General features: G+C 44.0%; 1 protein-coding gene across 2 annotated transcripts in view; it reads left to right on the plus strand.

Annotated features, from left to right (window-relative positions):
* LOC146035573 (TSC22 domain family protein 3-like) overlaps positions 1–18,186 on the plus strand; it is a 77,888-nt gene that overhangs the window by 57,174 nt on the left and 2,528 nt on the right. Inside the window, exons 1-2 of one of the 2 annotated variants that reach the window (XM_083159106.1) lie at positions 15,323–15,611; positions 16,406–16,457. In XM_083159106.1, coding sequence (XP_083015232.1) covers positions 15,490–15,611; positions 16,406–16,457 — 174 coding nt within the window. In that variant the 5' untranslated portion in view covers positions 15,323–15,489. Of the gene's footprint in view, positions 1–15,322; positions 15,612–16,405; positions 16,458–18,186 lie in introns of those variants that run through there. The other variant, XM_083159105.1, reaches the window with a different exon arrangement.

Consider the following 18,186-nt stretch of genomic DNA (forward strand, 5'->3'; position numbering starts at 1 on the left):
GCATTAATAAAGGTTGGCATAATGTGTAAGGGGCATTATGGTCATAAGGACATTAATAATGTGTGTCATGTGTAAGGGGCATTACTGTGTGGTATTATCAGGGGTGCTGAGAGAAAGGGGTAGGGGGTACATATTACCCAGGCCAAAGTCTGATGGAAGGGCCCAGTGGGGGCCCCAGGCCCCCTCCCCTAAAGTGACAGCAGCAGCTGCAGCTCTTCTCCTCTGCCCAGCACACACTGCTTTGTGCTGGGTTGCAGTGTGGCCATGGAGGTGCTTAAAATACAATATTTTCTCTTGATTTTTTTCTAAGGGTATAATGTGAGGAGTAATGTATATAAGGTAAAGTGGTACTACTGTGTGATGTAATGTGAATAAGGGACACCATCGCATGATATAATGTGAATAAAGTGGCACTACTGTGTGGCATAATTTGAATTGGGGGTACTATTGTGTGGCCATGTCCCTTCCCAGCAAGAACACACCCCTGTTTGGGCTGCGCACCGAATGTGTGCACTGTTTCTATTTAAAATATTGTGTGTAGGAGCACCAAAATGATGACTGCTATGATGAGGGTTGATGGTGCTGGGAAAGGGGAGCAGGGTCAGAGGCGGAACTAGTGGCGGTGCTAGGGGGCACCAGCCAAAATCTTGCCTAGGGCATCATTTAGGCTAGGGCCGGCTCTGGCGGCATAGCTAGAACTTTTGGGCACCTACAATTTGAAGAGGTTCTTTTCTTCATACTGAGCCAGTGCCCACCTCATCTTGCTCCACTGTATACTGAACTGCATTTCCTGTCCAGAATGGGAACCTGGGAATTTTTTTTATCATCAGGGTAAATTCAATTTACAAAATAACAGTTGCTGCACCACAGATGTTGAGAACTTTAAATCTCTTGCAGTGTTGGTGGTCAAACAGCTGGGAATTCATTAAATAATAATTTAGTTATTGCGTACCTCTGTTTACAGACACTTCTACATGATCTATTGGGTGCTAGGTTCCATAGCAGACCTAGCCAACCAGTGGCCCTCACTCTGTCAAGAAACAACACATCCTTACCACAGTTCCTACAGTAATACGACACCTTAGCAGAGCATGCTGGGACTTTCACAACAGGTTAGCTAGGCCTGGTCTATAACACTGCTACCCTAAAAGTTACTATCTACAAATAAAATATATGCTATATCAAGAAGACCAATGTTCTTAGCTCACTTCAGACTGCCACCACGCTGAAATCCTTTATAAAAAATGTCTTAATATTAAACTCTGTAAAACGTTCTGTAAGCCCTCAGCATGTAGCATATCTCCAAATTTTCCCACTTTTCGTGGGACCTTCCCGGCAGTGGTGGGGGTTATGAGGAGGTGGAAATCTCCCGTGTCTGCCATTGCCAGCGCAAATAGATGCATTGGGGCTGAGAGCATGCCCCTTTGTCATAGGCTCCGCTGCACGATTTTAAAAGTGCAAATGTTGGGAGGTATGATGAGACAGCACTGACTAAAGTGGAGAATGATCTGGTAACTGCCAAGTCTAAAGGCCATTACTCACTACTTATTTTTCTAGATCTCTCTGCTGCATTTGACACTGTTGATCACACTCTTCTCATAAAAACACTACACTCCCTAGGTCTTAAAGGTACAGCCCTCTCTTGGTTCTCATCTTACCCATCTGATCCCTCCTTCAGTGTTCGCGTCTCTGGCTCTACCTCCTCTTCACTACCTCTGTCAGTTGGAGTTCCGCAAGTCTCAGTCTTAGGTCTTCTGCTTTTCTCAATCTATATGAACCCTGGAAAAAGGCCGATTGGCTGAAACGCGTTGGGCACATACACTGAACCCACCCACAAACTTGAATCAATCAAGTCTCCTCCCAGCCGGGAGTTTGAGCACACAGACTTCAGTGCACTCTGGGCGGCTCGTTCTCTCGCGAGACTCACCAACTGGAAGTCGTGCTGCGTCCAAGTCTGTGGAACCAGACGCTACTACTGACCGTGGCTATCACCAGCTGAAGCCGCAAGAACGGAGCCCACGGCACCGCAAACGTCTAGAAGGGTAAGCTGCATTCAGCGGGACGCCGCTCACTGCACACCACCCACGCACCACCATTGAACTACCATTGTGACTTTTTCTGCTACCATTGACTTTTGTGCATAGAACTTATCCCTCACCCCATCCTCCTTTGGTGTGCATCACATTGATCCACCATCACCCCATCCCATCCCCACCAGAGACCTCTGCGGTTACCTGCTATTGGACATAGGTCCCTACAGGGACCTATGGCTTAAAGAGTTCCCTTCAGATACCCTTAAGCCCCACACTAAGGCCAGGCAGAGTGATACCTCGCTGGCCTATTCCTGTGAGTCAACCAGGACTTTACATTTGCAAACCACATTATTATCATCTTAAATAAAATCACTATACTTTTACATTACTGACTCCATCATCTTTGATCTGTTATCAATACCCACACTTAATTTTCACCTCACACAGGGTGAGCGCTAAGTATATCCCCTTTCTTTCAGATAATCCAAAGGGTATTGGACATACCCAATACGCAGCAGCTCCCCATAGCCCCACTCACCCATCATCTATTTACCAAGCGATGGTTACATCTTACACATTTACAGATTCAAGCACTATTGCCATTTGTATCTTACCATATACGTCATCTCTTGGCAAACTAATCAGTTCTTTTGGATTTCAGTATCACTTGTATGCCGACAATACTAAAATCTATCTATCAACCCCAGAGTTGTCACCAGTGGTCTTGGGCCGAGTCTCTGAATGCCTCTCTGCCATCTCATCTTGGATGTCTTCTTGCCACCTCAAACTCAATATTTCCAAAACGGAATTTATTATATTTCCACCAGCCAAGAAAAGTTACCATCCAGATATCTCCATAACTGTTGGCAACTCGACAATCTACCCTACCCCACAAGCTCGTCTCTGAACTGTCCTTTGTTCCCTACATTCAATCGGTCTCCAAATCAGGTTACATGCATATATAAAATATATCCAAAATATGACCCTATCTCACACAAGACACTGCTAAATCTCTTATCCATGCACTCATTATATCCTGCATATAGTTTTTTAGATTTTGTGACTGCTACAGTAGTATGCAGAGGGAGGATAATATAATCTTCATATGTTACAAACATGAAACAGTGGATTCAGTTATTGTATTAAGGTGCCCATACACGGTGCATTTGCACTATGTGATGCAATGCGCGCTCCCGCTGGCATCTCGTCGCACAGTACAAAAAGTATGTGCTGCACATTCTTTTTGTACTGCCTTCTGATTGTGTTGCATCGCACGCAAAATGCATGCAAAACACATGCAATGCAATGTGATCCAGCCCATAACGGGTGCGATAATCGCACCATGTATGGGCACCTTAACACATATGGGGGAGATGTACTTAGTATAAATAGTGATGAGAGATAAAATATCAGCCAATCAGCTCCTAGTTGCCCTGCTAAAGACTGTAGGACAGATGTACTAAGCTTTGGAAAACAGCAATATGAGGGATTAACTACCATGGGTGCAGGGGGTGCAGCTGCTATGTGGCCCAGAGCTGAGAGGGGCCCACTTTGCCTGTCAAATTATCATGTGCTATATACATTTTTTAGCATTAGTTGATGAATATGGGCCCTTACAAACTTTTGCTATGGGGCCCATATGTATCTAGTTGCGCCACTGCAGCAATACATTGTAGAAAATACACCACAGTCACGTGCAGCACAATATAACATAAGTGTAATTGTGTAAATGTGGAACTTGATCACAAGAGCTCAGGAATTTCCCCAGTCGGCCACTCCAGCACTGTTATATGCTCAGATATTGCTTCTCTCCTATGTATGCAGGTGAAATGCGCCATTTATTGGAAGATGGAACGCTGATATGCTAGAGAAATGTACGAAATATCAGTAGCATTGACTATTCTGACACCTGCATGTTTTAATTCCGAGAGCTGCTGCTGTCATTGCCAATACACCACAGTAGAAAATGTCTTACTGTCCTGTGGAATTAGCTGACTTGCACTGTCACAAAATACTTTGTGGCCCTCTGTGAGGAGCAGATTGTGAAGAATCCAATGCCTAATAACTGGAACTAATCCATTAAGCCCTAATATAATCAAACAACATGAAGGTATTGATATTACCAGCATTACACATATTCCTGTGTCTAAAGATTAACATTCCGCTGACTTTAATCATAAGCTGCTCTAATTACATGTTAGTGTGTGACCTTATTTCCAAAACACTTGTGCTATTATATAATTGTTTGGCATACATATCTGTGCAAGCCTGTCTGAAGTTAAAGTTGCGTATCGCATTGTACTCACCTGAACTTATAACATACAGTATATCAACAATATCATTGTATACAGGTGGGGGTGGTGTCAAGTGCAGCTTTTAAGCGTTTTATTTTATTATATTCTCATTTGGTAAATGACCTGCATTTGGAATTTAAAAACAGTAATATCATGTGTTACGGAATGCAGTAACAGCATCCTGACGCTGGCATCCCAACTAGGCATCCCAACCTGACGCAGGCAGCCCACAAGACTAGCCTTATAATACCGACATCTAGGGTGTAAATATGCATGGCGGATTAGGATTTGGTTAAGGGGCGGGGGTAGGTTTAGGCACTAGGGGTATTTAGGGTTAGGCCGTGGGGGGAGTAAGGGTTAGACTGTGGTGAGGGAGGGATAGGCATTAACAAGGGGGCGTTAGAGCTAGGCTGTGGGCTGGGGGGTATAGGTTTAGACAGCAGGGTAGTAGGGTTACGCACTACCGGGCAGGGTTAGGGTTTGGCTGCAGTAGGGGAGAATTAGGGACAGTAGGGAGTCATGGTCAGGGTAAAGGTAAATATACTAACAGTACCAATCCCCTGCTGGGATCCCCTCTTTTTGGGATGCCAGCGTATTCTGACCACTGGTATTCCATCCACCGGTCATCTGTATATTTTCCAATGTTACATGTATGTGCTATTATTGACAAACATAAACATAGTTTTCAGAGACCTGGGTGGGAAGGTTCATGTGAGGACAGCACACAAACATAGACACTACACCCAAAGGAAAATCATTACTATGAGCATACTGTACTATACTAAATAGTATTTAATAAATTCAACTTTTTATTTAAAATAGGAATAATTATAATATTATTATCGGGCCAAAGCCATATGAGATGGAGATCAATCTCCAATATATAAAAAAGATCTATATTCATGCCTGATGCATCATTGAATCTGGAGGTATGATGTACTAACAGAATCAATTCCGAAATCCCAATGCTGGAGAAACAGATTACTTACCTAATCCTGTCCTAGGCCTGGCGTCCCATGCTGCACTGTGGGTGCTTTGTGTTTATTTATTTACAGTTTCTTATATAGCACAGCAGATTCCATTGCGCTTTACAATTGTAAACAGAGATAAAACAAACTGGGTAACAACAGACAGACTTGGAGGTAAGAGTGCCCTGCTGCAAGCTTACAATCTATAGCAGTGGTCTCCAACCTTTTTCGGGGCGGGAGCTACTCGCGACAAAATAAACCACCCGAAGAGCTACTAAAATAAAAATAAAAAAATAAATATCTGCATAATAACCAAAAAAGGCCCTTTACACATTATGCCACACACTGTAATGCCCCTGGCACATTATGCCACACACCGCAATGCCACTGGCACATTATGCCACACACTGCAATGTCCAATAAGTCACATACATACCTCCTAACACTGGAGGCAGAGGAGAAGGGACATCTGAAACCCGAAATTAGGGGGATAACCTACTAACGTGGTACTCCAGCGAGGCTACATCCCCCATTTTTTTCGCTATGGGGGCATGGTCAGCGCTCTAAGAGCTGTAGCCACATGGGGTGTGGCCAATGAAAATGGGGGTATGATACACATATGCCCCCAATAGTGCAGTGCCATATGCCCCAGTAGTGCCAGATACACATATGCCCCCAATAGTGCAGTGCCAGATACACATATGCCCACAATAGTGCCAGATACACATATGCCACCAATAGTGCCAGATACACATATGCCACCAATAGTGCCAGATACACATATTCCCCCAATAGTGCCAGATACACATATTCCCCCAATAGTGCCAGATACACATATTCCCCCAATAGTGCCAGATACACATATGATCCCACGGGGCCAGGTATGCCCCCACAGTGTCAGGTACACACACACACACACACACACACACACACACACATGCACAAACACACCCTCTGCCCTCAAATATCCAGCATATTTCACCATAGAGAAAAGATCTGTGAGCCAGCAGATTTTAACTAACAGACCTGGCAGGGTACATGCCCAGTGGGGATACTACATGCCCACACACACCCTGTGCCCTGAAATAGCAAGCATTAAAGATAAAAAAAAACATTGGGAGCAAGCAGATTTGACCTGGCAGGGTACGTGTACCAGATCCGTGGAGGCTTTCAGAGGCGTTCACAGCTGGGTATAGATGTCGGAGTCCCAGGGAGATGACCGCGGTGTCGTCGTCGGAGTTCAGGAGTCTGGACGACTGTAGCAGAAGGCGCGGAATCTCCCACCGTGCCCAATGACCTCAGGCTGTAAAGTGAGTGCCGCTCCACGTCGGCGTAGCAGCAGGAGGTCACTTTCTTACGCAGTTGACCTCCTGCCGCCAAGTGAGTCCCTCTCCACGTCGGCACCGTAGCAGCAGGAGGTCACTTTCTTACGCAGTTGACCTCCTGCCGCCAAGTGAGTCCCTCTCCACGTCGGCACCGTAGCAGCAGGAGGTCACTTTCTTACGCAGTTGACCTCCTGCCGACAAGTGAGGACCGCTCCATGCCGACGGAGCAGCAGGAGGTCACTTTTCTGTGGCAATTGACCTCCTGCCGCGTAATTATTGCAGACGAGCAGCTGAGCTACCAGTTACTACCCGGCGAGCTACCTGTCGCTCGCGAGCGACGGGTTGGCGATCCCGGATCTATAGGGATATAGGAGGGAAACACAAGGACAGGCACCAGTAATAGCATAGCAGTCCCACCAAGTTATAAGTCCAGAAGGGAAGCTATATAATACATGACTGCCTCAGAGGGTTATGCGTATGGTATTTAATATGATAGGCTTGCCTGAAGAGGTGAGTTTTCAGGGAATGCTTGAAAGTTTGGAGGCTAGCGGAGAGTCTTATTGTGAGTGGAAGGGCATTCCATAGGGTGGGGGCAGTCCAATGAAAGTCCTGTAATAGTGAATGGGAGCTAGTGATCCGTGCAGAATAGAGACGCAGATCGTGTGCAGAGCGGAGTGGTCGAGATGGGAGATATTTTGTGATAAGTAAAGTAATATGGGGCGGGCACTGACGACATGTGACATCAATTTAAGTAAAGTAATACAATATATGCTGATGGGTTTACTTTCTTTCTTTTCTGATGTCACATGTCGTCAGCGCCCGCCCCATCCTCGGCGGACTGTGACGGAAATGAAAGTCAGTATAGACGGACTTTTATTACCAAAGGGGAGAGAAATCATTCGATGGTCAGCAACCATCAAATCATTTCTCTCCCCTTTGGCTGTATGCAAGGGAATGTGATCATGTAGACATCCCCTCACATGGTTCCAAGGGGATTTGGAGGCAGAGGTGGACATTCGGAGGGGTGGCGGGCAGCAGATGTGGGCTCCCTAGGCAGCAAGTGGAGCCAACCTGAATTTGTCCCTAAGTGTGTGATCAGTTCAGAGGTATCATGCAAGCAGTGTCCCATTTCAGAAAAGCCACTGATATCCAATATGAATATAGGGAATCAAGTGGTTGCACAGAAAGGTAATAACATCTTCTATCCAGACACACAGATCAATGATGCTGTATACACCAGACATGCAATTTTCTGGCACAAATCTCTACAATTATAAACTGTCTAGAAATCAGTAACATTTCAGTTTATTGATATCTACAAAGCACTTGGGGATACAGGTCCTGTGCTAATCATATGACTTTCTACAGCTAACAAGTAAAAATACAGAACAATTTATGTATTGTGCAGAGTTGTGAAACCACAGTGCAGTCTATCAAACCTCTATTTACAGTACATGCTTCCATGCTTCATTAATGCTTCTGTGTACAGCACTTTGTATACTAAAGAGGGTGTCATGTTTTGGCTGGGGGAACTTATCAAGGCACGGCACAGATCTGTAATTAGTAAATCAGACGTATTCTCAGTTCGTATTTCGGCCCTATTATGGCCGATCCCGGTCATAGCCATTCATATACAGGTTCGGCTGTAATCGGGGGTCTTAGTAAATTTCTCCTGTCTCTGTCTCTCCTCGCTCTATCTATCTCATACCTCCCAACTTACACAGAGAATGAGGAGGGACGCATGGAGACGCGCCGGAGCCGCGCCGAAAACACATGGATGTGCGCTCTCCCGCGATGCCACGCCCCCATTTTGACGCTATGGGGGCATGACCCATATGCTCTGTGAGCCTCTAGCCATGCCCCCAGCACCCTGGTGTTTATTCCCTGCTGGTCAGCAGCCGACAGGGGGACTACCAACAGCCACCCCCCTCGCCGCGGGACACTGTCGGCCGCGGGAGGGAAGCAGGAATGTCCCAGTAAACCGGGACATTCCCGCGGTAATCGGGACTGTTGATTGGTACGCTATCTATCTATCTATCTATCTATCTATCTATCTATCTATCCTATATATGCCTTCCAACATGTTATATACCATGGCATTTTTCCGACTGATGCTGAGCGTTAGTGTGGGTCCCATGCTTTTCTCTGTTTGAGAGGGTGCGTGCTTATTTATCTCTATACAGTATATGAATAGTAACACAGATACACATCTATCCTCCATACAATGGGCCTAATTCAGACCTGTTCACTTGGCTGCATATGTTGCCAGCCTAGCAAACAGGCAAATGCCGCCCGGCTCGAGGGGATGTGTACACTGACACATCCCCTCGCATGCGGCAGCAAGGAGGTGAAATCATTCGACGGTCGCTCACCATCTAATGGTATCTCCTGTGTGAAACCGACCATCAAATGATTTCTCCTGCCTTCACAAATAAAAAAATAAAATTCAGTGAAAACTGACTTTTACTTCTGACTGTCTGGATGAAGATGGGGAGGGCGGTCCTGTGACGTCAACTGCCCACCCCCAGCAAGCATCGGCCTGCCTGCATACCCATGGGAATGCCCAGAGTTTTCATAAAAACGCCCATAAAATGCTGGCCGTTCCCATGGGTTACCTCCGTCCCTGCCGCCGTTCACCTCCTGGCCCACCCGATGCTTGCAAAAGGCTCCATGGCTATGCAAGTTGCCGAAGCCATTCGCAAAGGGGAGCTGCACATATGCATAATAGACAATGTGCAGTCCCCAAAACATCGGGATGGGGCCGGACTCGCATTATTGCGAGTAAATCAGAATCACCCCCATTGGTCTCTGTAGTCTTTGTTTCTGTTTTGGTGAGTTTTTAGTGGGGAAAAAAGATTAAATTGAAGAATACATGACAGGTTTGAAAAATGGTGACGCTTCATGTGAATTACTGATTTGTACCACAAGGTGTCAGAGGAAGACAATTTGTCACTTAGATTGTTACACAGCTTTTTAATTCCAGTTGGTAAAATATTGTTTTATTTATTACCAATTATTTATTTACAAAGAATATTTGACCAATCACATTAGTCCCTGCCCGGTGGAGCTTACAATCTATAGTACTTGGAATATTTTAGATTGTGTCTCTTGCTGGGCAAAATGCACTGTATCCACCACCACAAAACCATAACGTGTCATGTGCAGTGGGACTCAAATGCATGCACAGTAGAAAAAAAATCATTGCAAAAGAATCAAACTCTGCCCAGTTCTGAATTAGGCCTTATAAACATTAAGGTTTTTGTGTCACATATATTTGTGGTATAACACACACACACACACACACAGTAACACACACACACACACACACACAGTAATATCCAATGTTGCAGTACTACCAAAAACATTGGTTCAGGTCCATGCCACATTACCACTTTTCTGGACTTTCTTTACAATTGAAAGCATTTTAGTATACATATACCCCTTTCTAATTACACCTTAAACCCGGGTTATAGCCGGATTGCTGCCTGGTAGGAAAGCACCAAACCTAATAACCTGAGTCGACCAACCCGGAAATTCAACCCAGGTTGAATTTCCGTTAACCCGTGTCGCCCTGTGTGTAATGGGTGACCCTGGTCTTAGGTTAAAGTGTCGGACCCGGTCCGATCTGGGATCAAGATCTGGGGTCCACCCCGGTATTGGAATCCTAAAGCAGTATTCTTTAAACCAACATTACCTTCCCACTGCGAACAATAGCATCAAACTTTTCTATTTGGCTCCCCTGTTGCTTATTTGGGTGCTATGACTACTGCTGCCTAAATGCTTATAAATCAATGTTTGTAATATATGCCACTTTTTTTGCGTATGCTGTAAAACACTGTGGACCCCTTATGGAGTCATATAAATAGTAAGGATATTAATACTAATATATTACACTAGTTTCCAATATGTGTCTGTGTCCAAGCAGTATTCTCCTTAATCCTGTAATGAATTGGACAACACATAATGCATTACTATGATAACATGATAGGTTAACCATTAAGTAGAGTGCTAACATGCCGTCATGCCGCCATAACATTGGTGCACGAGAGAACCCAGATCTCACCCTGCCTACTAAGGGGGCCCACTGCTGCCATATAGTGTGGCTTGTGTGAGTGCACTGCAGTACATTGTACTAACTAGAAAGTAGATGCTGAGGATCATCAATAGAGCTATATGCTGTCCTCGTGCCATCTCGGTTGTCCATGTTGATGGATGTACTCTATTTGCATTTGTCTGCCCTACTTGCACCAAGGAAAATATGAAGACGTTGCATAAAACAAGTGAACATGCTGTTCTGTTTATTCTAATATATATTCATTACAGTGTAAATAAGTGAAAGGTATTCATGGCAAATATTTACATGCTATAAATAATAAAAAAAGTGCAAAGGTTCCTTAATCCTTCTTAGATGGGTCACACAGAGTCTTCTTTCAAAATAGGTCATATTGCAGACAACCACACCCATCAAATAACACAGGCTTGAAAACAAAATGTATCTGGTGTCTTTGGAAAGTTACAATCTCTCTGGGTTCAATATTGTTTTGGCTATACCATATCAGAGAACAGTGTGTTCTTCTATCAGTCCAAGTGTAAACATGGCACTTGTGTATTTGTAGCTGCTGGGAGGGACCACTAGAGGGAGCCATGGACCATAGTACAATGTAATAAGACCTGCAGACTAATAACCACTCACCAGGAGAACACCTCAAGTCAGGCACAGAGAATGTGGAGGATGGGGTAGCTGTTACTTTCATTATCACTACTACAGTACGCCATTATACAAGGTGCAGTACACACAAACTGCAAATCTCTTCTTGTTTTCATTGATTTTTCATGTGTCACTTCTGTGTTCTTTTTGGCTGTATTATTTTATTTACTTGCATAATTTGCATCTAGTAAAATGCACTTTGGAACGTGGAACTGGGAGTTTACCATTAAGAATAATATCATCTAGCTCAAAGCTTGGGCAGAATTGAGTTATTTTGTTGTGTAGTGAGTGCAAACGAAAGGACCCCTTCCCACCTCCACACCCTGCTTTTCTCTTATCTTCTTTTTCATTTCATTGACCTTGCTATGCAAAATTAAATCTCCATTTTGCACAGTTCCATAAAACACCCACTTAAGAAGTTTAGGGTAGAAAAAGACTATGTGTTGCTATCAGTGGGCCAAACTTAAGGTCCCATACACACTGGGCGACTGAGCTGAAAGTAGCTCAGTTTACGCGTTCCAGCTGCTTTAAGCTCGAAAGCTCCCCCAGTGTGTACGGGGCAGTGATGAGCGGTGAGGGCTAATGCGTGCTCCTGCATCATCGCTAGCCCAGCCGCCCATCTGCTAGTATTATCAGCAGATGAGCGAGGAAGTGGACGGCTTTCCATAGTTTCCTGCAATGGAAAGTCATCCACCCCGGGAAAATCACTAAATCCCAGCGATTTTCCCCATCTTCGGTCAGCACAAAAGCTGGGCAAAATCGTCCAGTGTTATGGACCTTTAATCTTTCTCCACTCCTGATCAACAATGCAATCTGCAAGAGTGACACATAAGGTCACCAAAGAGGATTGTGTTCTTTATGTAACAACACAACACAAACGCTACATATTATCTGTTTACAATCCACAAATGTAAACACTCGTGACAAATGTTCCCGCAATATGTGATTAACAACTGTTTACATACATATTATTCTTGCATTACATATTCTGAAGAGCTTTTGCATACAGGTGGCAGACATGAGACAGAACAGCAGGGAAGTGGCAACAAAAATATATATTGTTATATAATATATATATTGTTGTCTTTATATGTTTTTCTGTAATACTGAGCTTGTCATAGACTGACTAATGTTCCATGTAAAAACATGCTGGGTATGGGATGCCGGTGCTTGGGATGGCAGCAGTTAGAAGACCAACAGCGGCATCCCAATGCGTATAATCCAAACACCCGAGCAGCAAGTATGCTTAACCCCCCTCCCCCCTAACCAATTCATGCAGCCTAACCTTAGCCCTTCCACCCTGCAGGCTAACCCCCATCCAGTGCCTAACCCTATGCAGGTTAACCCTAACCATACCCCCATAGTGTTTAACCCTACATTCTTATAAAGCCTTGTACAAGATAGGCCATATTTTTGTTGATGCCCATAAGCAGTCTCACCTGTAGATGTGCTTATGTGTGTAATATCATCAGACAATGTGCTTAATCTTTGGACACTATTATTAACAGTTTAATGATAACAGAAGTAATGCAGATATGCAAAATAATATTTAATGGAAAATACCACTTAAAATAAATTCCAGCACTGGTACAAATGGTAATTGAGTCAAAGGGGGGTATTCAATGCCGCAGCGAGGGGGTTAAACAGCGAGGATTGCTGTTTAACCCCCGCGCCGGCCGCTCGCTCTATTCAACCTTCTGGGGAAATCCTCGCTGTCACAGGATGGCGAGAATTCCCCAAAACAGCGAGACCCGCGGCTGCTGCAGAAACCTCGCAGTTTTTAGCCGCGGGTCTCGCAGCTTCTGGAGCCGCATCTGCCAATTCCCCCTCGCTCAAAAAACGGAGTGAGGGGGAATTGGCGGATGCGGAGGCTGTGTTGAATGATGTCAGGGTGAGTGGTGACAGTGAGCAGGAAGCCCTGCTCGCTGTCACCACTCGCAAGCAGCATTGAATACCTGCCAAAAAGGTAACAGGACAAACACTAAAATGATATCAGATTGTACTGCTTGACATTATACAATAATATCTTAACTTAAAAAATATAGCTAGTTATTTTATACATAAATTATACTTTATACACTCAGTGTCTGATGCAGGATTGGAATTAAATCAGAGTACATCGCTCAACAAAAGCGCGCACATAATAAATGCATATATTCTCCCATATTCAGAGTTGCATCTGTCTTATGCTGTGTACACACGGTCCGATTTCCTTTCCGATGTTGACGATATAGTCAACATCGGATCAACATCGGATGCAGATCGCAAGGGTTTTAACCCTTGCGATCCCGATCCGATCCCGATGCGTGTTCACATATCGGAAGCCAGAAAGTCTTGGCTGCCTTGACTATATAGTGCAGATCTGCACTATATAGTCAAGATAGGATGCAAATCGGATGTGCCTTAAGATCCTATCCACGATCCTATCTGATCAGATCGTGGATAGGATCGTAAGGCACATCTAACGTGTGTACACACCATTAGGTTGGCCACTAGCCACCATCATCATTGCCCACCTGTCCTGCCTCCCTAGCATGTGTAGTTGCACTAATGCCTAGATCTGCACAGCCAGCATCTGTTTGACTATAACCCCATGGAGCTGTGCCTACCTGAGAATACCCCGTCACACACATCCCACCTCTTTGATAATAGGTATAGTGTAGACTTCATTAAAATGTGCCCATGTGCGGAACATGCACAGGGAGAATTCCTGCTGGATGCATTCCGCAGACGGGCACACGGTCATGTCTGCACCTGCCCCTTGCTTGTTAGTGTGTTGCTTTTCTACAGTTGTTGTACTATGGACCTTATTCTGGTCCATTCACACGGCCGTGTGCGTTCGTACGGGGCAGATAATTTTGCATTGCGCTTGGGCATTTCTGCGCATGTGCATGCACTGAGTGCGTGTTCCCATGGCAAACAAACCAATAGCATATGGGAACACCTAGCGTTTTATGGGTGTTCTCATCGTAATGGACCGATGACGCGGGTGTGGGGGCGGGCAGCTGACATCACCGGATGTCAGATGCCCACCCACTTCCCTCCGAATGTGCATGCAGATCTAAGGTTGCTCTGAGCAACCTTGGATATGCGTGCATGTTCCACATCATTCGATGGTCGGCAATCATCGAATGATGTGGGTGTTACCCCACAGGCTGCGAATGGATGTTTATGTAAAATTAAAAGTAATGTTTATTTGTGAGATAATGTATCCCTTGTGATAAATGGGATAATGTGATAAAATTGTAAATGTACCAAGCGCATGAAAAAAAAAAAAAGTTAAAGTATTCTCTTAGAACTAAAAATAATAATGCAGTGCAATAGGTGACATTACACAGGTGGTGTAATGGTTAGCATTACTGCCTCACAGCACTGAGGTCATGGGTTCGATCCCCACCATGGCTCTTACTGTGCAGAGTTTGTATATTCTCCCCGTGCTTGCGTGGGTTTCCTCCCACAATCGAAAAATATACAGGTAGGTTAATTGGCTTCCAACAAAATTAACCCTAGAATGTCTGTGTGTGTGTGTATACATGTGGTAGGGAATATAGATTGTAAGCTCCACTGGGGCGGGGACTGATGTGAATGTTCAAATATTCTCTGTAAAGTGCTGCAGAAAATGTGTGCGCTATATAAGAAAGTGTTAATAAATAAATAAATGAATTACACTTTCAGTATACTGGTTTCTTGGCATTATATTGGTACAAATAAATTCTCCAGAAAAAAATCTAGCTATTAAAGAAATGAAGGCATTAGATGGGGTGATAGGATTATGCTGGCTCTGATCTTATTTGGTTCTTTGTTCATTTACAAAGCCAAAAAAAGTAAGATAAACACTGACTTATTTTGCAAGTGTATGTGAATATGTTGCATTGAGCACGGTTTGTTTATTAGCTCTGTGGGTTAGAGAAGGGGGGTATATGACGAAGTCATCCTACTTTGCATATGGGGGGGTGACACCATATGATGTCACCACCCACAGCTATTTAAGGACGTGCAGCACTGAAATAGCACTCAGTCTGAAGCTTGTTGCATCAGCAGTCTAACATCAGATCAGGGTGTTTCATACAGAAACCAAAGCATACAGTACGGGATATAAACAACTGCAGCTTTTTTTATTTTTGCAAGTGGAAGCTTAAACAGAAATCTCCTCCTGCAAACATGAGTACAGGAATGTGTAAATACCCCATGGAGGTGGCTGTGTACGAACTACACAATTTCTCTATTTCATTTTTCTCCTCCCTTCTGGGGGCAGACGTCGTATCTGTTAAACTGGATAACAGGTAAAATGTTTTACATTTAGCTTTTGTATTATCATTAGCTATAAAATAGTTACCGTAAAGCCTGGCAGATGCCATTACAGCCATGTCTCCTGCTCTGCGGTGTTCCCGCTTGCAGAAATGTAATTCAGTGTAAATGCACATTATCTGCACAGTGTGTATCATTTGCATTGTATATATACTGTATGCACTGGCTGCTTATTACAGAAACCTTTACATTCTTGCAGCTATAAATAATTGACAATGCAGAAATATAATGTGTGAAATGTGATTATAGCAAGCGGTTTTCTTGCTGTCATGCATTATAGTATATGGGTTTAGATTTTATGACTGACAAATAAAAATATCATTGAATTATTGTCTAGTCAAACATTACAATGTACAGCACACTATGTGCTGTTTCCAGCCTTATATCTACGTATGTTTTCTAATTGTGCTTCTTTGTGCCCAGTAGCATTACCCCATTATATATTTCTGCAATACTGTATACATGTCTGGGCTTTGTAGCCATCAGCATGAGAGGATGGCGGGTTGGTTACAGCAGGATTATCCTGGTTTGGACTGGAACAGCTAGCTCTGTTTCCGCCTTCTTGTTTGTTACAGGGTTGCAGGAGACTATTGCTTTGTCTGTGCTGTCAGTTTAACCCCTCCGGGTATATGCACATGTAACATGATCCCTTGCCAAAAGCATGCTTTAGGAAGCTTATTACATCGATAGATAGATAGATAGATAGATAGAATTTATTCAGAGGTTACATTACCACTGAAGTTAACACATTTTTTATTCTTTTCCACAGTGCATCGGGGGCAAGTGTGGTTGCAATAGATAACAAGATTGAACAAGCCATGGTGAGTATCACCTTCTGTATTATGCACCAATAGGTCAAGTGTTGTTATTAGAAATCAGTTCTTATTGCGATAACTGGGAAAGTTGGTGAAATGTATATGAAAGGGAATCTTTAAAATACAAGGTTGCATTATGTAATCCTTACTGTTTCCATGACAATGCCACACTGATATTTTAGTTGTAGTGAGTGTATTGCACTTTGCACCGAGGGAGAGACTTGTCTTGTAATCACAAGTGCATCTGTGCTCGAATAACAACAGTGAATTACTAAAGTGCAACAAAATGAAGAAATGCTTTCTAGTCAGAGGTCTCCCTGTTTTCCATGTGGACATATCCTGCTGCTGTTGCTGAGCAGATTTCTCCACAGGGGCTCTGGGATCTCATTGGACAGATCAAGACTGCAGTGCAAACTGCAGACTGTGCCAGGCTGGGGATGTGGGAATCCCATTTCTTGGGAAGGAAACTGCAGACATTCATTTACACATTCAACAAAAACTGCTTCTATTTCTTAGAAACATAAAACCACTTGGCCCAAATAGGCTGCCCATGTACACACACAAACTTGGGTTCATTTTTGTTGGCAGCTTCCTTTTTCTTTTAAGATTTAAAGTTCTCATTCTTTGTATTAGCAATCTTAATAATAAAATAATTTCTTTACTCAAAGGTAGTATTTTTAAATTTAGCCATTGATGAGCATTGTAATATACATGCTAGCGCATACTGGGCGGGATTCACTAATAACCCCCACTGTACATCGCCGGCATTCGCATTGTTAATAATCACAAATGCATTAACATATGTGATTATTAACGCCAAGGCGAAGGCCGGCGATGTGCAGCGGGTCCCCCCTCCCTGCCTGCACCCTTACCCGCTGTGTGGGTGCTCCATTTCCTCCTCCCTGCAGTCAGAAGAGGTGCAGGGAGGAGGAGGTCACTGGTCCGGGCAGCACAGCAGGAGGCTGCCCGGAAACAGGTGAGGGGGGTGCGGTGCTGATCGGCGGGGCGACGGGGGACGCGAAGGGAAGCCCATAGGCTTCCATGGGGTTGTGCCATCTAGAACTGGCGTAACCCCCTGCAATGAAGCCCCGGCAGAGGGGCTTTGCTGCATATGGAAATGCGGTAAAAACCCCGAAAACTGTTTTTTTATGGCATTTTCAGTTTGGTGAATCTCGCCCACTGTGTTCAAGTGGTTTGTTTCACTTAGCTAGACCTTAAACAGACATTAAAGAAGTGACTCAGTTACAGTAAGTGCAGGTTGCCTCACACATTGTATTACCACAGATAACGTGCCAATTCAAATTCAGTTTGAGCAAGTAAATAGGTATGCTAAGGCCGTTTTCATAAAGGATGCTTATTGCAGGGATAACTAAATAATTTGGTGTCAGCCATTTAAACCCAGTAATATGATGGATTACTCGCACTCAATTGAGTCTCCCACTAATAGTTTATAGAACACTGTTCTCTTACAGGGAAGAATGCATTGTGAATGTGATCATCTCATCACATGCAAAGGACAACTCTCCCAGATGTATAAAGCTTCATAAAGTGATAAAATGGAGAATGAGAGACAACCAGCCAACCAGCTTCTACCTGTAATTTTTAAAACCAGCCTGTAACATGGCAGTTAGGAGCTGATTGGCTGGTTGTTTATCGCTTTCCATTTGATCACTTATTCAAGCTTGATACATCTGACCCAATGAGCGCTATCCTTTGCAGTGTTGGGACTTCTGGT

This window comes from Crinia signifera, chromosome 9, assembly GCF_055691185.1.
Source record: "Crinia signifera chromosome 9, ASM5569118v1, whole genome shotgun sequence".
Lineage (NCBI taxonomy): Eukaryota > Metazoa > Chordata > Amphibia > Anura > Myobatrachidae > Crinia > Crinia signifera.